The sequence below is a fragment of the Bubalus kerabau genome, chromosome 12 (assembly GCF_029407905.1).
Source record: "Bubalus kerabau isolate K-KA32 ecotype Philippines breed swamp buffalo chromosome 12, PCC_UOA_SB_1v2, whole genome shotgun sequence".
In the NCBI taxonomy this organism is placed as follows: domain Eukaryota; kingdom Metazoa; phylum Chordata; class Mammalia; order Artiodactyla; family Bovidae; genus Bubalus; species Bubalus kerabau.
Window position 1 is genome coordinate 32,604,944 of NC_073635.1, and position 24,694 is coordinate 32,629,637.

The 24,694-nt window shown below is 55.3% G+C and overlaps 2 protein-coding genes across 2 annotated transcripts; both read left to right on the forward strand.

Moving 5' to 3' along the window:
• Window positions 1-457: 457 nt before the first annotated feature.
• Window positions 458-9,567, forward strand: URAD (ureidoimidazoline (2-oxo-4-hydroxy-4-carboxy-5-) decarboxylase). The gene is made up of 2 exons (XM_055541844.1): window positions 458-632; window positions 8,875-9,567. Exons 1-2 carry the CDS (start codon window positions 458-460, stop codon window positions 9,210-9,212), a joined length of 513 nt encoding a protein of 170 aa, XP_055397819.1. The 3' UTR covers window positions 9,213-9,567.
• A 7,751-nt stretch (window positions 9,568-17,318) lies between these two features.
• On the forward strand, window positions 17,319-23,658 carry CDX2 (caudal type homeobox 2). The gene is made up of 3 exons (XM_055541845.1): window positions 17,319-17,999; window positions 21,499-21,644; window positions 22,537-23,658. Exons 1-3 carry the CDS (start codon window positions 17,459-17,461, stop codon window positions 22,768-22,770), a joined length of 921 nt encoding a protein of 306 aa, XP_055397820.1. The 5' UTR covers window positions 17,319-17,458; the 3' UTR covers window positions 22,771-23,658.
• The last annotated feature ends 1,036 nt before the right edge of the window (window positions 23,659-24,694 follow it).

The following is a 24,694-nucleotide window of genomic DNA, read 5'->3' on the forward strand; positions in this document are numbered from 1 at the left end:
CTGTAATTATGGTACTTCTGGCACCAGACTTACCTTCTTTGAAAAGCAAAGTTCCTTGACTTCTTGGCTGTCAGTCCTTCAGTCATGAAACAAATACAGTAAGCAGGCAGCCTAAAATGTTAATGGCACCAGAAGGCTAACTGGCTTGAATGCTGAGGCTGAATATGGCCTCTGCCTGCTTGGATGGTGGTAAGAGTTTGGCTGTACACGTTTCCCCCTCTGCAAGATCTCTGCTCCCTGGATTAGACCTTAAGCCTGTGTTGGTTGATTGCACAAGAACTCTGGATCTCTGCTTTTCCCAGAGGCATTTAAAACATGCCAAGCTGGTGTTGCAAAAAAAAAAAAAAAAAAAAAACCCAAGCCCGTGCATTCAGCAAATATAACTCGACGAGCAGAGACGTGTCAGTCACTCACCCAGGGGGAGCCCAGTCTCGCCACCGCCACTGGGGCACAAGCCATGGACATTGAGAAGGTCAACTCCATGGACTTTGGAGAATTTGTGGATGTGTTCGGAAATGTCATCGAGAGATGTCCTCTGATTGCAGCCGCGGTTTGGTCCAAGCGCCCGTTCTCTGGCTTGGGAGATTTAGAGAAGCACTTTTTTGCCTTTATTGATGGTCTTCCACTGTCAGGTAAGGCTTTGGGTTGGACGCTGACAGAGGGATTTCAGGTGTGCTTATCAAAAAGATAGCAGAGGGAATTCCCTGATGGTCCAGTGGTTAAGACTCAGGTTTCACTGCCAAGAGCCTGGCTTCAAACCCTGATTGGGGAGCTAAGATCCCACAAGCCATCAGTTCAGTTCACTCAGTCATGTCTGACTCTTCGTGACCCCATGGACTGCAGCATACCAGGCTTCCCTGTCCATTACCAACTCACGGAGCTTACTCAAACTCATGTCCCACAAGCCATAGTGTGGCCAAAAAAGATTTCTTTTAAAATGGGGGGAGGGGAGGTCTTGTGGCTGTTTTTATTTTTAAACACAATTTTTAAAGGTTACTTTCCATTTAGTTATTACAAAATATTGGCTGTATTCTCCATCTTGTATGATATATTCCCGAGCGGATCTTAGACCAATCGTCTCCACCTCTCCTCCCCCATCCATAATGCCCCTCCTGCCCACCCCACCCCCCACTGGTAACCTCTAGTTTTCCCATCTGTGAGTCCACTTCTTCTTTGTTATCAAACTGTTTTGAGATATTTGAGCCTAGTTGCTTGTCCCTGGTATACACATTTACTTGTTTTTGCTGTAAGGCTTGGTGAGTTTCTTCAGACTTTTGCAAAAGAGAGTCAAGTCCTTGCAGTGTTAAGTGGACAGTAGAGTGAAAGAAGGTTCCTTGGCTCAGGTAAACTGGCTGTTAAATATTAAAGCTCTGGGGTTACCAGGAAAGAGGAGGCAGCCGCCTCCTCTGGCCTCAAAGCTGCTCAGGGACCAAAGGTCAGGCTAGTGCCCGCCCCCCACCCCACCTCAGCCTTGCGTTGGCTTTGGGAATGTCCCTTATGCAAGAGAGGAGACTGCTCCCTATCGGACTATCTGAGGAGCCTGGGGGGAAAGAGAGAATGGCTGATGTTTTACCAGAAAGGGCCGGTTTGGACTAGGCAGCTAAGGAAAGTAGAGTCCCTCAGGTCAGCAGCTCCCTGTGGGTGTGAGGTGTAGGGGGAAAGACAGAAGTCTCAAGAAATCCCTCTGGAGAAAGAGGTAGAAAATGCCAATTTCCTTTGGGTGGAGAGAGAAAAGGAGGCCCTTGTGGGTGTAGGGTGGGGAGAGGAGGGAAGTTTGGGGCCAGGCCAATCCCAGGTGAGTCAGAAGGACACACGGCCTCCCAAGGGTTCACAGGCCAAAGGTCAGCGGCCGAGGCTGCCTCCCGGGCTGTCCTCAAGGTCCCTGGAGAAGCCTGGACTGGCTGAGGGACCTCGAGGGGACAGGCTGTCTTCACAGAGGGGCTTCCACAGGGAGCTGGGCTGTAGGCGTGGCGCTCTTCTGCACAACAGTCCTGGCCTGTGAGCCCAGGGCTCTGACACCCGGCCCCAGCAAGGTTTCCAGAGGTCAGAGGGAGCCTCCCAAACAAGGGGCTCCTTTATTTCATTTTAGGTACATTCAAGAAGAGGGGAGGATGGGGGATTAAACCAAGCTGACAGGAATGTGGAGGCCCTGACTTCCCTGTGGTCCATTGGTGAAGACTCCAAGTTCCCAGTGCAGGGGATGGGCCCGGGTTTGATCCCTGGTCAGGGAACTAGATCCCACACCTGTCGCAAGTAGGAATGTAGGGGCCCTGTTGACCCTCACGCACTGCCTGTCCAAAGCTGATCCCGCAGCCCCCCTACCCCCACCCTCACCCCTCAACCCCCTGCCACAGCCCAGCTAGCTGCAAGCACGAGGGACCCACTGTATCTGGGCCAGTGTCAGAATCCCATCCCACCCCGTGGACAGAACACTGGAACATGATCAAAGTTTGCCAAGGGAATGAATGAAATCGTTCCTAAGGGGATGTTGAAAGATGGTGGAGCCTGGCATTACCCTTCCCCACACACTTTAACTGGGGTGACTTTCGAAGCGGTCACTGGGACAAAACCTCTGGACGGAGTTGGAGCCACCTGGGCGTTTGCTTGCTTCTGCACTCCAGGCAGTTCTTTGAGGGACCTCTCTGCTGGTAGAGCTTGCTTTTCAGCCCTGTGCTGGTGGCCACACTTGCCTGGGGCAGCTGGGAGTGCAGCCCTCTCTAATCACCTTCCTCCTATCTAATCATCTTCATGGCATTAAGCAAGCAGAGTTAGTGGTGGAAATAAGGATGACAACCCCTAAAATGCATTTTCCCCTTACTATTGCTGTCTTTTAAGCACCTTTCCCAACACTTGGCATTTACTAACTCCCTTAATCCTCATAATAATCCTATAAAATAAGGATTATCGTTAGTATCCCCATTTTACAGATAAGAAAACTGAGACCAACCCTGATAATTAACCCAACAGCTTTTGAAGAATTTTCTGGAAATTCAAAGGCAGAATCTAGAAACAGTTTCTAGGGACTTCATCTATTCATTCACTGATTTATTCAATAATGCTAATGCTTGATGTACCAGATATTTGGGGTTTTATTTTTATTTTTATCTTTTTTTTTCTTGGCTACATTTCTTGACTTGCAGGATCTCAATTCCCAGATCAGGGATTGAACCCCGGGCGGCAGCAGTGAAAATCCCATCAGGGAATCCCACCAGGGAACTTACTGGGTTTTATTTTTTTAAGTTTTGTGTTTTTTTTTAATGTGGACCATTTTAAAAGTCTTTATTGAATTTGTTACTATATTGCCTCTGTTGTTTGTGTTCTGGCTTTTTGGCCAAGAGGCATACGGGATTCTAGCTCCCCAACCAGGGATCAAACTCACACCCCATGTGTTGGAAGGTGAAGTCCCCACCATTGACTGCCAGGGAAGTCCCTTCCCTAGTTTTTAAAATAATCAAGTAAAAGTCTAGCTTTTCTTCTTCGATGTTTGCTCACAACCCCATAGACTATAGCCCCCCAAGCTCCTCTGTCCGTGAAATTCCCCAGGCAAGAATACTAGACTGGGTTGCCATTCCCTGCTCCTGGGGATCTTCCTGGCCCAGAGACTGAACCCATTTATTCCTGCATTGCAGGCAGATTCTTTCCGCTGAGCCACTGGGGACGACTTACTCCTTAGATAGTAAACAACAAACTGGGTGTAACAGAGTCTTTGAATCCTAAAACTAAAAGGGACCTTATAGAGATGTTCAGGTTATGATGATCTATCTGGTCAAGGATTTGTTTTAGATGATCTAAGAAAACACTCTACCATTGAAAGAAAACTGAAAATTTTGTTTCAAGAGTAAGCCAAGGTTGACTATACATTTCGAAGACACTATGGTGATTACTGACCAGTAGGTGGCAGTATAGGACTAATATTTAGCACCAAAACTAATTGGCAAAATACCTTTTCAAGCCAATCAGTTCCTGATTCCCAAGCCAGAGGAATGACAATAAAGGGAAGAAGGTTCACGCGCGCGCGCGCGCGCACACACACACCCACACACCCACACCCATGGCCAATAATGAACAAATTCAATAGTGATTTGTATTAAACATCAAAGAGCAATAAAAATGTCATAACAGTTAATCATGCATCTTTCTGTGGTATTTCAAAATAGCAATAATGCCATGATTCATTACTTAATATTTATTTCAGAAGATAGTTGTTGAAAGCATCAAAGACTTGGATACCGATAACTTCCTTCAATGCAGGCTATAAGGTATTTATATGAGGCTATTAAGATGTGTTCGTTCAGTCAAATATACAGCACTTTCTCCCCAGAGTGTCAGTCAATAAACACTTGCTAAGTGCCTACTCTTCCCTGGGGAATTGTCCCCGGCCCTGGAGATAGAGCCATGAACAAGACAAGTCCCTGCCTTCAATGAGCTGACATTCCAGTGAAGAGATGCAGGATTAACATACATAAAAACGATCATTTCAATTCTAGAAACTAGGAGATCATTTGTATTAGGATAGAACATATGTAATAAAAGAGGTCTTTCTTAAGAAGTGACAAGAAAGACCAAGGCGGTTGGAGAATGGTGGAGAGTGGAGAGATGTGAGGAAAGGGGTCAGGTGGAGGGCCTGCTGCTGCTAAGCTGCTGCTAAGTCGCTTCAGTTGTGTCCGACTCTGTGCGACTCCAGAGACGGCAGCCCACCAGGCTTCCCCGTCCCTGGGATTCTCCAGGCAAGAACACTGGAGTGGGTTGTCATTTCCTTCTCCAATGCATGAAAGTGAAAAGTGTAAGTGAAGTCGCTCAGTCGTGTCCGACTCTTAGCGACCCCATGGACTGCAGCCTACCAGGCTCCTCCGTCCATAGGGGGGCCTGCAGTAGCAGTAAAATCGAGAGGTGATGGTAAGGTGGACTAGGGTTGGAGCGGGAGAGATGAAGAGATGTGGCTGGATTTTCAGGAAGAATTTTAGAGTTAGAGCCAACAGGTGTTTTTGATAGATTTGTGGCAGGAAGGCAGGTCAGAAACAAAGAGAAATGAAGGATTGTTGTGTTGTTTAAGTTGTTTCTGACTCTGTGACCAGACGGACTGTAGCCCACCAGGCTCCTCTGTCCATGGGATTCTCCAGCCAAGAAGACTGGAGAGGTTGCTATTTCCTTCTCCAGGGGATCTTTCCAACCCAGGGATCAAACTTGCGTCTCCTGTGGCTCCGGCATTGGCAGGCAGATTCTTTACCACCGAGTCACCTGGGAAGCCCGAAATGAAGGATAACGCCTGTGTTTTTTATATGAGCAACTGAGTGGGTGGTGGTCTGTTTTCTGCAACGAGGAAGAGTTCAGCACTGAAAGGACAGGATGGAGAATGGGAGCTTGGCAAGGCTGAGATGCCAAATAACCATCCAGGGGACAATATTGAGTGTTCAGGTGGCTCATAACAAAGGAACTCAGGGGAAAGCTGAGGACTAGACTAGACCCAGGTGTCATGAAATAATCGATGGCATTTGAAGCTAGGGGGCTAGATGAGAACACTTAGGGCATCCATGTGAATCAGAAGGGAGAAGGTGTGAGGACTGAGGCCGGGAGCACTTGTGTCGCTGATCTGGACCAGTGATGAGAATAAGCAATAATGGGAATCTTCCAAGGATAGAGGGCCAACCACATGACATGCTGCCAAGAGGCTGAGAGAGAAGAGGCCAGAGCACTGGCCATTGGCTTGAGCAAGCTGTCTGTCGCCTGTGACCCGAGGAGTGCAGCCTGGCAGGCCGGTGGGGCTGGAAGTGTGATGGGGTGAGACTGGGAGGTGGGGAGAGGAAGTGGAGATGCCGAGGAGACAATCCCCTGGAGCAGCTGTGCTGTGAGGAGGAGCAGAGAGGCTGGGAGGAACTAGAAGACCACAGGCAATCAAGAGAGGGCGCTCCTTTTGTTTAGGGGTTGAGTGCTTCCAAGGCCGGTTTGTGTGTTGATGAAGTGGCAGTGATGGTGGGCAGGCGGGGGGGATTGATGGTTGAAATCGTAGCCTTTGACGTGGAAGGAGGCACTGGCTCCCAGAACACAAGTGGAGAGAGAGGTTGGCCCAGGCCATGCACGGGACAGGAGGGAGGGTACACCAGCTGGGACAGTGTGGGGACACTGGAGGACGTTGATGGGCTTCCAGGCCGACCCCCTGCTCTTCAGCGGCCGCCACTGTCTGCTAATAAAATGAGGACTGTCGGCTCCGTGCCAGGAACTCTTCAAGGGGCAGAGATTCTTGGTCTGTGGTCGCAGCAAACAGTGCCTGTCCACACCTGCATCTCCAGACCGTGCCATGCCAATGGCAGAGGCGGTGCTGTCTCAGATTTTAGGAGCAACTGAAGGACAGACAGTACTGAAAGGCCTGAAGTGAGACACCCAGCCAGGTTTGGGCACTCCAGGCAGGGGGACTGCAGGGCTGAGGTGGGGAGGTGGGGAGTACCCAGGCGTGGTCTCCAGCCTCCTACTGGGGCTTAAGGCCACTGGGGATGCAGCGCTGGAGGGGGCACAGAGCTGTCCGGCAGGAAGGATTGGAAGGGGCGTATCAGTGGTTTGGGGCAATAAAGATGGAGTCCTTGGGTCAATGGGCTCAGGTTCTATTTCTCCAGAGCTACCATTCCCTGCCTGCCTCCCCTGCCTCCCCGCACCATCCTCCTTTACCTACATTTAAGGGCTGTGTGTGTGTGTGTGTGTGTGTGTAAATCCTCTTTTCTGATCTCTTTTCTTCTCTTTGCTCTGCGCTTCTCTCATCCCCCTTGTCTCCTGCCACCAGCGGAAAACACGCTCAGTCCTGGGCAAACATTAACCCCAGGTGATGTTTTCAAGAGAGGGAAGAGCCCAACGGAGTGAGAAGCCAGGTGTCAGGGCCAGAAAGAAGAGGCAGGTCTGGGATGCGGGCGGCCACCCACAGGACCAGGGTTCTGCTTGGGGCCACCGGGGGACAAACCCAACCCTGGCCAGGTCCTCTTAGCAAAAACCTCCTTCCCTGCGCTGGAGCCAGGCCTCTGCAGAGTAAGAAATGGGGGGAGGGTGGGGTGGGGAGACACTGAGGAGTTCAGTGAGAAGGGGGGGTCCCAGCCCCCTTACCTCCTCACCCCTTTGAAAATCTGAATAAACAAGGACGGGGTGCAGGGCGGGCGGTCAGGGCCTGTGAGCCTCCCAGACCCCTGCCGCCCACGCCCATTTGGGGGGGTCCAGACTGGGTGGGTATGGAGCGGATTCAGGGGGCACCCAGCCTCAGGCTTGGGCAGCCTCCACAGCACAGCCGCCCTCCAGCCCAGGGGTGGGGGCGCCCAGGTAGGGACTTTATCACCTACGTTTTCACATCACCCGGATGCGCTGGACGCGGGGACCAAGACCCCCAGCTTTGCAAGGCCCAGGAGAGGTATTCTAAAATGGGGGGTATTGCCGAAATGGGATTACTGGTGACCTGAGTTTCATTTTAAACTACCTTTAATCTTGAAGGGGCAGCCAGTGCTCCAAAGCCAGTGGTTTGGAGTCCAGGAGCCCCACACAGGCAGCTTCCTGGCTCAGTGACCTTGGGCAGGTCAGTTACTCCTTTCTGAGCCTCTGATGAAGCCTCTCTTCAGTGCAGAAGTTCCCCCCACCCCAGTTCTCCCACTTCTCAGGACACAGGTCCACAAGTCAACAATCCCAGTCGTCCTTTAATTGGGCAGAAACTATAAGATTTAAGCAGGGGGAGTTTATACCCTAATTAAAGGAAGAGTCAATCAGTGATCCCCCCTTTCCAGAGGAGCCCCACACCTGTCCTCAGCCCCAGGGACAGAAGCTTCCAGCCGCAGGGCAGCCCAGTTACACTGAGTTTACTAGGGCAGGTAATATGGCTATTTATTGAAAAACCGCTAGCATCAGGTGCTGTGTGGGTAAATGAATTGTCTCCAATCCTTGCCACTCCTCAGCAAGCTAGGTGTCATCAGCCCCATTGTTCGCATCGGGTTCCCTGTTTAGCATATCTGAAATCTTGCCCAGCCCCACGGATTCTAAATCTCCCTTTAGAGAACTAAGTAAAATGATTGGCTAGGGCTCAGGGAAACCCCCCTGGATTAGGACTTGAAATCGCAGGACTCACACCATGGGTGGCCAATTTCAGGCCAGTGTTCAGAGATGTGGAGAAGCTGCCTTCCCAGGAAAGGTTGTTCTCCAAGAATTGTTTTGAGATCTACCGTGGGAGAAGGGAAACGAGCCTCAGACACGGTGGGTGGTGAGTGGTGCTGTTTTCCTAAAAGGAGGAAGCCACTTTCGTTCAAAGGGCCGTAGGATTCGGCTGGAAATGGGTTTCTTTGCAGTTAATCATCTGCAAAGCTCTTTGCACGCCTGATTCCAGAAGCTCAGAGCTCACACTTAGGGTCACAAAACCCTGGGCATTTATTTGCCAAGCTCCAAGGATGTTATCCCTGTGGATCCTCCCCGCCCGTCTTCTTTCCAGAGCGAAACCCATTCCTTGGCTTTTGCAGGAAGTCTTCAGGCCCTTGCGTCCGGCCCTCTCCGACATCAAAGCCCCCCTGAGAGCAAAGGACTTTGAAAAGATACGAAACGCTCGGGTTCCCTTATCGCGTCCCCGCTCCCTCCCGAGCAAGTCGTAAATTCCGAGCCTCCGCGGCCGCTCCCCGCCGCTCTGCTGGCCCCAAGGTCTCAAAGGACAGACTTGTCACTTCCCGCCCCGCCCCCGGGGCCCCGGCCGAGGCCGAGTGAAGCGGGGTTGGAGGGGCGCAGGGTTCAGGACGAGCTGGAGGGGGCGGGTGCACTGGACGCCCTGAGGTGCCCCTCATCACGTCCCGGGACCCTGCTTTTCTCCGAAGCCCTTCGGGGCGCGATAACACCCTCCCACCGCCGTGTGTCTGTGCTTCTCCGCAGGCCAGGAGGGCGTCCTGCGCTGCCACCCGGAGCTGGCGGGCCGCCAGCTGCCGTGGGGCCGGCTCACCGCCGAGTCGCAGCGGGAGCAGAGCGCCGCGGGCCTGCAGAATCTGGGCGCTGCCGAGCGGCTCCGGTTCACCGAGCTCACCGCGCAGTACCGCACGCGCTTCGGCTTCCCCTTCGTGCTCGCCGTGCGCCTCAGCGACCCAGCGGCGGCACCCCGCGAGCTGGCGCGCCGGCTGCGCTGCCCCCCGGCGCAGGAGCTGCGCACCGCCTTGGGCGAGGTGAAGAAGATCTGCCACCTGCGTCTCGCCGACCTGCTCGGGGAACAGCCGTAGCGGCCGCGCCAGCAGAGGACCCCGGGACGCACGTCGGGACGCGCCAGGGCCGCGGGCGCGCGCGATGCGCTTGGAACGGAGTCCACCCCCGCGCACGGAGGCCGGGGCGAATCGAGACAGTCGCACGAATAACGAGCCCTTCTGTCCCCCTCCCCACACGCGCACCCTTTGCCAAAATATCTGTTGATAGTTTCGGGTTTTGCCACCGATGTATCCAGCTCACTGCTCCAATTCTTCACTCCCGTTGCGGCCCGTTGACACCACCTGCCTATGCGGATTCCAAAGCGCTTATCCAGCTCGTTTTGGCCCCGCACCCTCTCCTGCTATACCCCCAGCCGCAAAACAAAACGGACAAAAAAGGAATCTTATTCTCCAGCGGTTTGTCTGTTGTTTTTTTTTTTTTTTCCTTCTTCTCCCACCTTAGTTGCTGCGCCGACACTTCCATGAGAGTGGAAGGAGTCTCTCTGAAACTTGGACAAACACCGCGGAGCTTGAGCTGGGACTAACAAAGCGGCCTGCGGGGATGGAGGGCGGGAGAGCGCCCCGCGGGGGCCGGCGTTGTGGAGGCACCCGGTGGGGGCCGGCAGAAAAGGCTAGGAGTGGGGCTTCTCCAAGCTGGATGGCCCTGAAGGTCCGGGCCCCTATAGAACTGATAAAGCGGGGAACGGAGGAAAATCGGTTCTGGCCAGAAGAGGCCGGACCTGGGGTTCCAGAGCCCCAGAGAGCTGGTGTCTAGTGTGTCTGCTCACACAGCAGGAGCCCACCACCTTTCTCTCTCTCCCAGTCACACCCACCAGAAGGTCCAACAAACCCCAACAAGCGCTCCTTTGGCTTCTCTTGGCAGAGGAGAAACAAGCCATGCCATTCTCCTCACCACAGAGGGAGTAAGACATGAAGGCAGAACTGGCCCTTCTGAAGACACGAACCTCCATTAGTGACCAGCCGGGGTCTGCAGGGCAACAGGAGCAATAAAATCTTTCCATAAAAAGCAGGACAGCAGCACCCTTGGTTGGGGGCTAAATTCCATGGAGAGAAGCCACCATGGTAGCACGGGAATTTTAATCCAGGAACCCCGCTCCCCTTTGCCAACTTACAGGTGTTGCCTGCTAGTGGTGAGGGTGAAGGCGGGAGGCTGGGGAGAGAAGTAGGTGGGGAAGCCAGGAGGTGAGCTGAGGCCCCACCGTCGCTATAGACCAGGATCTCCCCTGCCATGGGCTGGCAGCGGGGCCAGGGGAGTCCCCAGAGCCTTCTCTGGATGGGGGAACACCAGGTGTCTATTACAAAGGACCTGGGTGCAAGGGTGGGGCCCCTGGGCCTGGGGCTAGACGCCTGCCTCCCTCTTGCTGGGGTAACCTGGGGGCTTTCCGGACACAAGCGAGAAACCTGCTGTTTGACAAAGAAGATTTTCTGGCCCTGGATACAAGGACCAAGGGCTGGGCCTGAGACTGAGAATAATAAACTATATTGAAGGGACCCTGCCCAACCCTAGGGTGAGCCCACCTCTTAGAGGGACCCCCATATAAATATGCTCAGGCTAGGACAGGCGGGAATCCCCAGGGCCGGATCCAAAGCCCTATTTTTAGAGGTGAGGAGCTGCATTTTGCTGGGCTCAGGCACCATCTGGTGTCTACTATTACACTGTTAACATTTTGAGGGCTTAAAGCTTGTTTGCAAAATTGTTTGTTTCTTCAGGAGGGGATACGGGGTAGGGGAACGTGCTGAACCCGCCCCTTCAAAGGAGCTGGGGGAGAAAGGGGAGAGTCTCTACCTAAGCCCCAAGCGCTGGCAGAGGACGGGGTGGGGAGGGGGCGCGGGGAAGACCCTGGACACCCCACATCCACCTCCGTCCTCCTGCGGGCGGCTCTCTAGAGGCTGCCAAGGTCTGGCAGGGCAGCTTTCTTCTGCCACATCTTGGCTCAGATAGTGATGTCCTGGGCTTGGGCATGTTTTCTGGTTTCTGTGTTCCCAGTGCGCAGGATGCGGGAAACGAACCAAATGGACAGCGGAGACATGCGGACTCGGACTCGGGCCTCAGCAAAGCCACCAGCCAGGACCGCTGGGTGGCCCGGAGATGTCGGGGGAGAGGGTGCAGAAGTGGTGGTGCAGTTTCCGGGGTCAATAGTTAATACCCGTACTTAACTAATTCATTTTTTTAAAAAAAAAGCACGACGGCAACTCTAAGAAAAGTCGGAGAGCAAAGAGCTGATTTCAGTTTCAGTATCTCTTCAACCCCTCCACACACACTGCCTTCCGAGATGGTGCTGCTTCACCCACTGTCACTCCCCCTTGAAATGTTCAAGACCAGCCAGCAAGCAGACCGCTTGCCGCAAGCCCCAGGAGAACGCTCCCACTGGGAACTGCCGAGCCCAGGTCCCACTCACCTATGTGATGGGAAACTGAATGGGTGGTCTCTTTCCGCCATCCATACAGGTACGACCCTTTGGGGCCGTGTGTCCAAAAGAGGTGCAGGGACACTGCTGGGGAAGTAGAGGATGGTGAGAAAAACAAGCTGATTTCTTTGCATTCCCTTTACTCATTTTGAATTTGACACATTTCCAGGGGTCAGCCACAGGATGTGGGTTCCCTTTCAAAAAATAAAGATGAGCTCTTTTACAGAAAGTAATTTACTGTGGGATAGATGGATACTTTTGCTGGCAATTGAAGAAACATCTGGATGGAGTTCAATTCAATAACCTTATACACTGCAATTAGCAGGTGCCCCTGAAAGGGAGAAATATAATAAATAGGACTTGGAAAGCAGAATTGTCACAACCGCTCAACCTGATTGTTTTCAAACTATTTGGTGTGTGGGGTAGGGATGGGGAGTTTGGCTTCCCCCCTCCCCCATGACGCCAGTCGGTTTGGGGTTGGGGAGGCAGTTTCCAGGGTGGCACCCGAAGCCTTAGTAATTATTAACATTTGCACAGAGTGCTCCTGGCTACAAAGAATGCACCTGTATATAGCTCATTTAATGTTAGTGACCGGAACAGCTAGCTGTGTGACCTTGGGAATGTCACCCAACCTCTCTGGGCCTCAGAGTGCTCCTTTGTAAAATGCAAAGGCTACAGACATGAACTCCTTTGTTCCACCCCCACCTCCCCAACCCCCCACCAAAGTTCCCTGGTGGCTCAGACCGTAAAGCGTCTGCCTACAATGCGGGACACCCAGGTTCAATCCCTAGGTTGGGAAGATCTCCTGGAGAAGGAAATGGCAGCCCACTCCAGTATTCTTGCCTGAAAAATCCCATGGACAGAGGAGCCTAGTAGCCTACAGTCCATGGGGTCGCAAAGAGTTGGACACAACTGAGCGACTTCACTTTCGACTTTCCTCTTGAGAGAGTAGCTTCCAATGGGCCCGGAAACCCAAGGAGAGCTGCACCCTTACCTGAGCCCATTCTCTCTGCCACAGACAGCCTGCTGTGTAGGGCTTCCCGGGAACATATTTTCATATGCCAAACAAAGGTCATCACTTTAGGCATGAGACATCGGTAAGGGAACAAGCGGTAACTCCGCGCCAAAGCCATGTGATAGCATTTAGGTGTTGCTGGCCCGGGGGCCGGGTATTCTCCACAGTGAGCGCTCCCTCTCAGGCTTTTAATTTTTGCTCTGTGCTCACGCATCACACAGAATTAGACCAAGTCGTACAACATCCACAGACTGATTCTAGCAGGGTGGGTGGGGAGGGTGGGGGGAAGAAAATGGGCAACCACCATTTATTCCCATAATTTGCAGCCAGTGGGCAAAACCAGATTTCTGCACCCAAATATCAGCCCTTCGTCTGAGGCTTTTTATTTTCCTAGCTCTCCTTGAGCGGGGGCGGGGGGGGGGGATTATTTCTTGCCCCGGATGAGAAAGCTCACTGTTTTATCCACTCTCCTGCACTCTGAGTGTTAAACATCTAGCCCACCGATGACCTCCTGCAATTTCAGGAACTCTCCCGCAGGTAGGCAGGACCAGAGACTCAGTTTGCTTGGGGGGAACATTCTTGACTCCCTTGGGTGGGGACGAGCCTGTGAATGAAGCCGGGCAGCTGTGGGCAGCTGCAGCCCCTCCCTGCTGTTCAGGATGAACACGTTGTGCTCCTTTGTGGCCTGATGGAACTGAGCAGGCGGCGGACTCTGGGGAGACCCTACAGAGAGGACACTGTGACTGATCTCCCTCCCAGAGATGTTAGCAGAGCGGCAGGGCAGGATTTCTTGGGGGATCAAACCACCCCTTATAGAGGCTTCCTTTATGTGAGGGGATTGCTGACTTCGTGCCATTGTTGGCCCCAAAACTCTCCAACTCCAAACTACACAGCGACCGAGTAGTTTTTCCCACAGCAGTGTAGACTGCCAAGCTGAATGGTTTTATCAGACAACACTCTCTTCCTTGTTGCTCTTCCTTATTTCTCCTGGGAATTCAGGTCAGTGCAGGTTGAAAGCTTCCTGTGCAGGGCAAGAGAGGGAGTTTGCAAGGGCAGCGCTCTTTGGATCATTTCCTTGATCTGAAAGGGTTTCAGAAAGTAGGTTCGCTTGCTAAGGTGGAACAGACAGCCTGCCCTACCTAGGTGTCAAGGGTCACAGGTGCCCCAGTTCCAGGAGCCACAAATACGGGGAAAAGCAGAGTTCCCCCCCCAGGCTGGAGCAAACACTGGGGACCTTTGAGCAGAGAGGCAGCCCTGTCAATGATCTGTGGATTCAAGGAGTGTCTCATCTCCCTGGAAGAATGGCCAGCCCCTTCCGGTGCCTCCTGCTCCCCACCCGGCTCAGTGCCCCTGCCCTTGCCAGCAGCCAGGATTCTGGAAGCCCGGACCCTCTCAGAGGAATGTGGAGTGGCCCCGACACTGTCAGTAACAAAGAGACGTCCCTTTGATAACCTAAGTGGAGCCTGCCCCGGAGTCTTCTGGACCCTTTTATTTACCTGGGTCTCTTTCTTCCCACCCTGTCCTGCCCTAAGCAGCCTACTCAAGCTCCGTGGGGTCACAACCTCAGGCCCAGCCCCACCCCAGCCCCAAACTTCCCTATGACTTGGAGACCCAGGTACTGGTAGGCTGGGCCAGAGCCTTGAAGAGTGAAGGCTGGGGACAACCATTGAGGGTGATTCTCAGCTCAAGCCAAGAGGCTCTAAGAAATGCACCAGGCACCTTGGTCTCTGCTGGAGGCCTGTCCCACGTGGCACCTGCACTCCCCCAGGGCCACACACCTGCACCCAGAGGCCCCGAGGAGCTGCCTCCCCTCCCCCACCCAGAGCAGGTTTCCAGGGGTCAGGAACCTGACAAAGGGCTCTCAGAGGCTAAGCCATGGTGATGAAAAGACACCAGGCTCTCTTCCCATCAGCCACCTTGCACCCCTCCCTGATTGCTCCCAACAGCCTGCCCCTGCAGGAACCCAGATGGGCCCCCTCTTGGCTGAGGGAGCAACCCAGACATGAGGGGATATTTCTACTCCAAGGAGCTTGTCCAAGGACATCATTATTGCCTCCTTTCCCCTCACCCCCAGCCCAGAGCCCAGAACCATGGAGGGACCATGCTACTGCCATGAGGGCCCATTTCTTCATGAAGGACACCAGCCAATGTCCTCTCTCCAAGCGTCACACCCCACACGCCAAGTGAGCATGGGCCTCTCTGAGATCTGGTGTGACCCCTGGGGCCAGATCAACCCAGGCCGCTCCCAAAGCATTTGGGCAGGCAGGCCAGGGCCCTTTCTCCAGGGCAGAGCGGAGACACAGCTGGAAAACCGGGACAATTAGCCAGCGGCCGGCGGCCATAAAAACGCAGGAAGCGGCCACCGCAGGGTGGAGGGGGCTGGCTTTCCCCAATAAAGCGATTGTCCCAAAGAATGCCCACATTCCGAAGACTTGGGCGCAAGCCTGGGCCTCAGCTTCCAGAGCTGGAGGCTTGGGAGGGGGCTGCGGGGGTGGCGGGGCGGGGGTAGGGGGGGTGGAGGCGGAAAGAGGGATTGTGTCTCCCAGGAAGAGGAGGAAGATGTTTGCTAGATCAAACGTCTGCAATGCTCCCACCACTTAACCTCCCACATCCCGACCTCATCCAGGTCCACAGACTTCCCACCCACCCCCCACCCCGTGATCCCCCTCCCAACTCAGTGACTTGGATTCTGTAACAGGCTTTGTAATTTGTTTCCTATTTTATTTCTCAAGAGGTCCCATGATACTCAGTTATCCGGGCCAGGCCCGGGGAGATCCACAAGGATGATCTGCCACAGCCTTCACCAGTTGATTGCCCAGTTTGTTACCACCCGCCCTGCTCCATTTTAACCTCTTTCCTTAGGAAACACAGAGGACAGGAGGGACCAGCAAGGAGGAGATCCGAAGCCCTGATCCTGCTGGGGCCTGGCCTCTCGGAACTCTGCGGCCGGCCGGCTGTCCTCGGTAAAGTGGAGAAGATGACAAGATCCGCTCTATTCCCGATCTGGGGAGATGTGAAGATCTAGGAGATAAAGGACACTGGAAGGAGCTCCAGAGATCACACGAGGAAGTGACAAACACCAGAGACTGCTCGGCGGCGAGAACCGACAAGGGTGGATCTGCAGGAGAGCCACTGCGTCCCGCTGGTTCCTGGAGCGCTCAAAGCCACCCAGTCCGCCTGCCCAGCCCACTGCCCGGGCCGATCCTCAGATCCCAGTCTGGCAGCGCCGTCTGGACCCGGAGCAGACAGAGGTAGACTGGCAGCCGCAGACCCCACTCCCCGCGGTCGCTGAACCGAGATGGGCACCTGCCCAAGCAAATCTGGCCGCCCTGAGCTCCTGTCCTCCGACTTGTCCTGGCGGGTCCCGAGCCAGGCCATGCAGTACAGGTCCCCATGGCCGCCACTTCCAGCCTGCGACACAGTGCTTCCAAATCCAAGACCCTTCCCCACTTGGGGCTTTTCAGAAACAATCATCAGTGATGGCTCGGGGGTCTCTTCCCATCCCCTGGAGATGAAAAACTATTTTCTCTGGAGAAATGTTTTACTTTGCAAATGAGAATGGTTTTAAGCCATTGGTATGTTGTATGACATATACATACCTAGGTAGACATTAGCAGAAATCCTAGAGTCCCTTTTCCTGATTTTAAACCACGTATTTAAGTATATAAACATATAAGTGTAATTTGCTTAGTTTTCACAGGCAACAAACACACCAGGACCCAGCTCAAGAAACACCAGAACTCTAGCGAACCCTCCTGCTCCTCTCCATTACCGCCCTCCCAGCAGCCCGACTACTACCACTCTCTTCTTGGTTTGCAGTCAAGATTTCTGAATTTGGAGTGTAAATGCTTTTTCCAAAAAAATTAATAGCTTTAATTTGAGTCCCAAATGTGAGATGAACTCGGAGATGTGACGTTCAACTAGGGTATTAATTTATCTCTTGTGGAGGGCCAGCTGTTTCCCTAGGGAAGAAAACAAATGATCAGCGGTGACAGTTGTTTGAGGAGCACAGTCAGCCTGGCCAGGGGCACAGAGGGGAAAGGAACAGGCTTATTTCTCCCGGCTCCACCCGTCACCTCCCAGGCTGGCCAGAAACTCTGTCATCAAAGCAATGGCTTCCCTTTTTCTCTTTGGGATGGAAGGAGCTTCTTCTAGACACCCCCTCCCTTCCCTGCAAATGCAAAAACACAACTCCTCAGTTCCTAAACCCCGATTCCCACCAAGATAGCTCTCCCCACCCCTCCACCCCCTTTTGCAAGTCTCTTGATTTCATTCTTTGAACCTGTGATTGGAGGTTAAAGTGCACCAAGGTTGGAAGGAGGAAGCTCTTAACAATAAAGGTTTGAATATTTAGCTGTGATGGGTCTCAGCCCTCTCGAGAGCTCCCCCCCTCCTCCCTAATCTTTTAAAATGCAAATCGTGTTTCTAGGGGTTGTGCGCCGGGTGCGCGCTGCGCCTCGACGTCTCCAGCCATTGGTGTCTGTGTCATTACTAATAGAGTCTTGTAAACACTCGTTAATCACGTAAGGCCGCCGGCCTGGGGCTCCGCACGCCAGCCGGTGGCGGGTCTTCCCCGCCTCTGCAGCCTAGTGGAAAGGAGGTGGGAGGAAAGAAGGAAGAGAGAGCGGGAGGGAGGGAGGGAGGGAGGAGGCAGGCCCGAGGCAGGGACCGCCTCAGAGACAGAAGCGCCGCGAGGAGCCGGCGGAGCTTCGCGGGCCGGAGCGCAGCCACCCGCCGTTCCGGCGCCCCCTAGCCCCCTTCGCCAGCGCGGCGCCCCCCAGCAGCCTCCAGCGTCCGTCCCTGGGCAGCATGGTGAGGTTCGCCGTCGGGCCCTCGCCACCATGTACGTGAGCTACCTCCTGGACAAGGACGTGAGCATGTATCCCAGCTCCGTGCGCCACTCCGGCAGCCTCAACCTGGCCCCGCAGAACTTCGTCAGCCCCCCGCAGTACCCGGACTACGGCGGATACCATGTGGCGGCCGCGGCCGCCGCCGCCGCCAACCTGGACAGCGCGCAGTCCCCGGGGCCGTCCTGGCCTGCCGCCTACGGCGCCCCGCTCCGCGAGGACTGGAACGGCTACGCGCCGGGGGGCGCGGCGGCCGCCGCCAACGCCGTAGCGCACGGCCTCAACGGGGGCTCCCCGGCCGCCGCCATGGGCTACAGCGGGCCAGCCGATTACCACCCGCACCATCACCCGCACCACCACCCGCACCACCCGGCCGCCGCGCCCTCCTGCGCCTCCGGCTTGCTGCAGACGCTCAACCCCGGCCCCCCCGGGCCGGTCGCCACCGCCGCCGCCGAGCAGCTGTCGCCCGGCGGCCAGCGGCGGAACCTGTGCGAGTGGATGCGGAAGCCCGCGCAGCCGGCGCTGGGCAGCCAAGGTGAGCTGGCGGGCGCCGGGGGAAGGCGCGGTCCCCGCGCGTCCGGGGACTCCGCGCAAGGGGGACGGGGCGGGGCGACCTCGTCTAGGGGGCTCTGGACCCTCCCCCCCGGGGGTTGCTGCTCTGGCCCCTGAGTAGGGGATAGCGGGGTCGGGAGTGGAGGTCCTGGTCTCAGGAGCCGCGCTCAGTGTAAGGCAAAGGGGAGGCTCCCTCCTTCCCACCGCCCTTCCTTCGTAAGGTCGGGTCCTCAGACCTTCGGGAGACTCCCGGGAACGTGGCGCAGCGCGGCTGCAGCGCAGTGATCGCGTCCGCCCGGCTTGCTGCCGCCCGTCCTCGCTCGGTGCGCGGCTACCCTGCAGCTCCCCAGGGCCGGGCTCTAGGGGCACGCCGTCCTTCCCTGTCCCGGCCACTCAGGAAGAGCAAGGGACGGGGGGGCCGGGAGGGCGGCGTGGTCGCGCGAGGGACCAGGTTTAGCCATGGGAGCCAAAGGTAAGGATCGGAGCTGCCGCGCTGGGGAAACCGGGCGAAGCTGCCGAAGCTGAAAGAAAGTGTTGGTCCCGGGAACGAAGTGGGGAAGAGGTGCGGCGCGGGGGTGGGGGGAGCACCCGGGTCTTCAGACCTTTGATCTGCGCAGGGGTCATTTCAATCAAAAGCCGGAGGGCTGGGACTGGACGCCCCGGGAGTCCCCTCATGTCTGCAGAGGGAGAAGGGGAGGCAGGGGTCGTGCGCGCTCCGCCGCTGCTCTAGACGGAGATCGTTTCTCCGGAACCTTCCTCCCCAGGGTCTGGTGTGTGTGCGCGTGTGAGTGTGTGGGTGTGTGTGTGCGCGCGCGCGTGAGTGTGTGTGTGCGTGTGTGCGCGCATATTCGTTTAACGAGCTTGCTCCAGAGATGTCTCTGCAGCGATCCCGGGTTGGCGGGACTGAGCAGGCTCTTGGGCTCCGGGTCTGCCCCGTCTGGTGTCTGAGTGTGTCCAGTGGGGAAGGAGCTCCAGTAGGTGTGGTGGGAGAGTCCTGCTGGCTCCGCTTTCCCTCCATGAAGTCTTTCCCAGCCCTCTGCACTTCCGCTTTTTCCTCTTCCCTCCTTTCAGGCCCAGCCCGGCTCGCATGCAGGTTATGGCCACTTTGCAGGGGTTTTATAGCCGAGTACAGCCGCATAAATCAGAGCAGCCGTTGGGGGCTGTCTCCCGGATTCGGTTTTTTGCGTTACTGCGCACAAACCGGGACCCATCACCGGGGGGAACTGCGGCGGTCTGGGGAGGAGGCCTCGGGGCCGACCTGGAGGGTCGGCTGGGTCCCTTCCCCCGAGAGGAGGCGCGCTCGCCTGGACAGAGAGCGCGCCCGATGAAGGCCCTTGGCTATCCTGAGCCTGCCTGGGGCGCCGGCCCGCGGGGCCGGGCCGGGATCCTTGGTGCGTCCCGGGAGAATGCGCGCTGAGCAGGCTCGGGCGGGGGGGAGAGGGAGGCGTGCCACCGGAGCCTGGGCCGCGGGGTCAGCGGAGGAGAGGCCGCTGTGAAGTCCTGCGCCAAGGTGGCAAGGCCGCAGTCGGCGCCGGGCGCCCTTGTGATGTTAATGTGGGGCGGCCCGCCGGCCGGAGCCCGACTCCTCTGCGGAGCCTCATCCGTCAAGGGGCGAGTGGGGAAGGGGGGGCGGGTGGGACCCGACCCAGTCCGCTTTGATATACACCTTCCCATCCCTGCCATTGTCTCTTTTAGGGCCCGGAAAGAGGGTGGTGACTTTCGCAGTCAATAATGAATTCTGACAAGTCCCTCTCATCTCTCCCCGACTCCAGCCCCCTCCTTGGTTCCCAGGGGGTGCGGGGCATCTCCAAGGTCCTCGGGGCGCGAGCTGCAGAGCACACTGGGGCCTGGTCGCGCTGCCCCGGCCTCTCCGGATACTGAAAGGACAGCCCCCAGTCAGAGCCGCTCCCGAGGGCCCCAAGGCGAGTCCCGCTCCTGGAGAGTCCGGCTCGGAGAACTCCCCTGCGCCCGGCTCTCCGGCCCGGGGAGGTGTCCTTTGTGGCTCCCACCTGGCCCCCGTACACCATCTGCGTGGTGATCTAGTCTGATCCTCAGTTTGCCCCTCTGTACACAGGGGCCACCACCGCGGGCGGGCTGGGGGCGGTAGCGCAGGTTCCCAGGACGTGTCAGCTGCCTTTCCTTTCCCGGCGGGCGCAGGGTCGGGGCCACCGCGCGCATTCAAATGCGCCTGCCGCCGTGTTGATGTTAATGCGCTTGGCGGGGAGGGGGATGAAGGCCGGCCCGCCATTTGCTCAGTAGTGGTAATTCAAACAGAACGCGGTTGTTATTAAGGCATTGAAAGGGCTTTTCTTTGATAAGATCGCCTTGTCCTGCATTGTTTGAGGCTGTGTTCTCCTTTCAGCGGCTCCGGGGAGCTCCCTCTGATCCGGCCTGTATCTTCCCAGGGCGCTTTTGTTGTGGTTTGCAAAGGGTTTTACCTGAACAAAGTCGGCCTGCGGGGCATTAAACACCTCCGAGCAACTCCCCAGACCCTTTAGATCTTTCTGCAGCCCCGGGGCACCGGGCGATTGAACCTGTTCTTTTGGGGAGAAGACCCCGACCTGGGGCCGAGCGAGAACAGCTCCTGAGTTGGGGGATTCTGCCGAGGGTCGACCCGGGACAGACTCGGTGGAGACGCGGGGCTCCGGCCTGCTCGGACTCTAGTCGCACTATTTGTCAAGGCCCTTCAGTAAAACAATCAATGCAAGGTTTAATATGTTGACTCAATCCAATGAGCAGTAGATCACTGGTCAGGATAGCTCTGGCAGGGTTTGCAGCAGAAATAAATGGAGGATTAAAAAGAAAAGTGTGCCAACCCAGTTTCGCCCAGGTATAGAGCGTCCCCAGCGAGAGGAATTAGCGGCCTGCCAGACCCCTGCTCAGAATTCCACCGGATACGCTGGTGAGCCCGGGTGGGGGGGCGTGTGCAGTTTCTAGTGACCTGAGGGGACAGCTGTCAGCTGCTGCACCCCCTTTCCACTTCTAATAAAACAAACAGAAAGGGAATCCCCCCACCCACATACCCACAATCCCAGCTGTTTTTACTGTGAGCTTTTTTTTTTTTAAACCTCTGATGGGCCTGGAAATCTGAATATTCCCAGGACTGTTTTCCTTTTGGGCCTCATCAGCTCAGGTGCTGTATTTGCTTTACAAAACCCCAGATGGGGTTCTGCTATCACCTGTATGTATTTTTCAATTCAGTCGCTCAGTCGTGTCAGACTCTTTGCTATCTGTATGAATTTTTAGTTTCTCTTTAATTTTCAAAAACCACTTAATTCCAAGACTAGGTTAGTTGTCCTGAATAGCGCCCCCCCCACACCCTCTGGAGGGGGTCGTGTCAGACTCAGCAGGAACCAGCCAAACCGCGGCCCCCCAGGGCGATGGAGGAAGAGAAATGGTTCCTGGGTTAGGGAGGTTTGTCATTACCCATGACTGATGGGCTGCCCGGCAGTTCTCGGGGCTAACTTTGCCTTCCTCCACAGTGAAAACCAGGACGAAAGACAAATACCGGGTCGTGTACACGGACCACCAGCGTCTGGAGCTGGAGAAGGAGTTTCACTACAGTCGCTACATCACCATCCGGAGGAAAGCTGAACTGGCCGCCACGCTGGGGCTCTCAGAGAGGCAGGTGGGAACCCTCCAGGGCCCAGTCACTAACTGGGAGGCTCCAGTGGGGAGGGTTAGAAGCCAGGCCCCAGGATCCACCCAGTTCTGTGGGCAGATTAAGCAAGAGGATCGAGAGACTTTTCCTTCTAGATGCTTTTTTAAAAAGGCTTCTTCCACGTCTACTTGTCTTTTTAAAAAACATATGTATATTGTGATTTTTTTTTTTCTATTTCGGGGGACCTGGGAGGTAAAACACACACACACACAGACACACACACAAACTGAGTGTAGTTTAATGCAGAATCCGATTTGGGTCAATAAAGACTTACTCTCTTTGTACCCAGCTCTTTATTGGGGGAAAAATTAATGTAGGATACCAGCCTCTGTTCAGAAAAACTATGGAGGGGTGAGGCTTAGCTCCTGAATGCTCTAGATTGTCAAATTCACAGCCAGGAAACCCCTCATTAAAACTCATTCTCAGCCCCAAGGCAAGGACTATTACATTTCCGTTTAGCTCTAAAGGCCAAAGGTTGTCATTTTGAAGTACATCTAGCCCTAGCCTCCTTGCTTGGTGTAGAAAGGGCCTGGCAGTTTCTGTCTTCCTTAGTTCTGAGACTCTGAACTTTTCCAGTAAAGTTGTAGATAAAGGTTGCTCTGGAAAGAAACCTGAGGAACAAAGAGGGAGAGAGAGGCCCTTCCCTCTTGAGACTGCATGGAACTTGGGAGAAGCTCCAGCACTGGGCTGTTATATGGGCTGTCTGAAAAGTTGGGTGATGGGCTGCTGTCCTTCGGGTGCAGTGGGGACCTCTTTGGCTGGAGAAGGAGGCATTGGATCTAGTGTCAAATACTGTCCCTTTATGCTTTCGCTGTCTTCTTCACCGCCTTCTGTTTTTCTCCACCTTTTTCATTTCCAGGTTAAAATTTGGTTTCAGAACCGTAGAGCAAAGGAAAGGAAAATCAACAAGAAGAAGTTGCAACAGCAGCAGCAACAGCCACCCCCGCCTTCTGGGCCACAGCCTCCCCAGCCACAGCCAGGTCCACTGAGAAGCGTCCCGGAGCCCCTGAGCCCCGTGTCTTCCCTGCAAGGCTCAGTGCCTGGGGTTCTGGGGCCAGCTGGGGGGGTGTTAAACCCTACTGTCACCCAGTGACCCGCAGCGGCCTGCAGTAGCAATTCCAGGCTGAGCCATGAGGAGCATGGACTCTGCTAGAACCCTCAGGAAAGACCCCCTCCCCTCTCACTCACTAATGTTTACCAGCTGACCTAGCCCTCCGAGCAGAAACAAACGGGGGCCTGGGGGAAAGACGACTGTGGTTGGGGGCCTCAAGGATGATATTCTCCTAGATTTTGACTTTTTCCGTTCTGACTCTTTCTGCCAAGTGAGGAGATGGGAAAAGACACCCAGGCTTCCTTTAGTACCGGCGGACACGCTGCCTGGACTGGCGGAACAGACCAGCCTTTCAGTCCCCTGGTCCTCAGCTCTTGGCCTCCCAGATCTGCAGGACACGTCTCTGGTTGGAGCTAAGGCGGGAAAGGGGCTCAGGGGACTGCCAGGGATGGAACCAAGATGGTTAGGTCTACTAACTGCCCTCCAAGGTCCCCCTGGCCCTTCTCACCTCTAGGGCAGGCAAGATTTAAGCTGCAGAAGTCAGAGGCAGCTGAGATGGAGACCTGGGCCCACTGAAGTGTGCAGAACCCCCAGGTCTTTGTCTTTCTTCTCTTCCCTTCCCAGTGCAGGAAAGGCTTGGCTGGTGTATGCACGTGGTCTGTGGTAGTGTGAGAGGGTGGTTGCTGGACTCCAGGCCTGACAAGGAGGGGGGCGGCCCTGGACAGGGCCTTGTTTAGAATGCCTGTCACCAGAGCCTCTCTGGACTGAATGTATGTCAGTGCTATAAATGCCAGAGCCAACCTGGACTTCCTGTGATTTTCACAATCTTGGGGCTGATGAAAAAGGGGGAGTTTCTGTTGTTGTTGCTGCTGTTTGGGTTGTTGGTCTGTGTAACATCCAAGCCAGCATTTTAAAAGCCTTCTGGATCCATGGGGAGAGAAGTGATATGGTGAAGGGAAATGGGGGTGGGGGTGGGGTGGGGGGTGGTATTTGAACACAGTTGAATTTTTTTTTTTTTTTCTAAAAAGAAAAGAGATAAAGGAGCTTTCCAGATTTCAGATTCTGTATTTATCGCCTATCAGGTTTTGTCTGAAATTGTGATTATTTTTTAAAGAAATGAAATATCCTCTCTCCTTGCAAGCTAGAATTAGGAAAATCAGGGCGGGGGTGGGGGGTGGAGAAGGTTATCTGGACAACCTCATTTTACCCCAGAGCACCAGAAGCCGGAGGGAGCGGTTTCTGAGACCTGCCCTGCCCCCAAGCCGCAGCCCAGCCTTGCCTTGTGGAATGCGTGGTTCTCCTGGGGGTGCCTGTGGGCAGGACACACAGCTGAACGCCCAGCTGCTTCTCAGCTAGGGGAACGGTGGGCAGTGGGCGCGAGAGAGCCCCTCACTGCGTCCCGTCAAGTCCACACGGAGGCCATCACCCTCAGTCCCTTCATCGGTGAGTCTCTTCTCCCCAGGATGCCCAGCATTCAAGTGAAAATCCTCGATTCTATTTCCCCAAGGCAAAGTTTCCGCGAACGTGCGTACTAAGTTGCGCCCATGGACTGTAGCCCGCCAGGCTCCTATGCCTATGGAGATTCTCCAGGCAAGAAGACTGGAGTGGGGTGCCATCCCCTCTTCCAGGGGAATCTTCCTGGTCCAGGGATCGAACCTACGTCGGCAGGCGGGTTCTTTATCACTAGCGCCACCTGGGAAGCCCAAGTTCCCACGACCGTGTTCTGTAAATGGCCTGTCTTGTCCCTTGCTGTTTCCTTTTCCCCGCCCTCCCTCCCCGGTCTCTCCCCTCTCCCGGATAAGAACTGGGAACCCAGCAAAGGGTTCGGCTGGGCACGGGGCTCCTGTCCTTGAGGTTTCTGGTCCTGGAAGCCGCTGAGCTGGGCGCGCTCGGCGGCAGCGGGGCCCGGGAAAAGGGGCTGTGCCCCCCACGCGGCCACTCCGGGCCGGGATCGGCGTCTCCACCG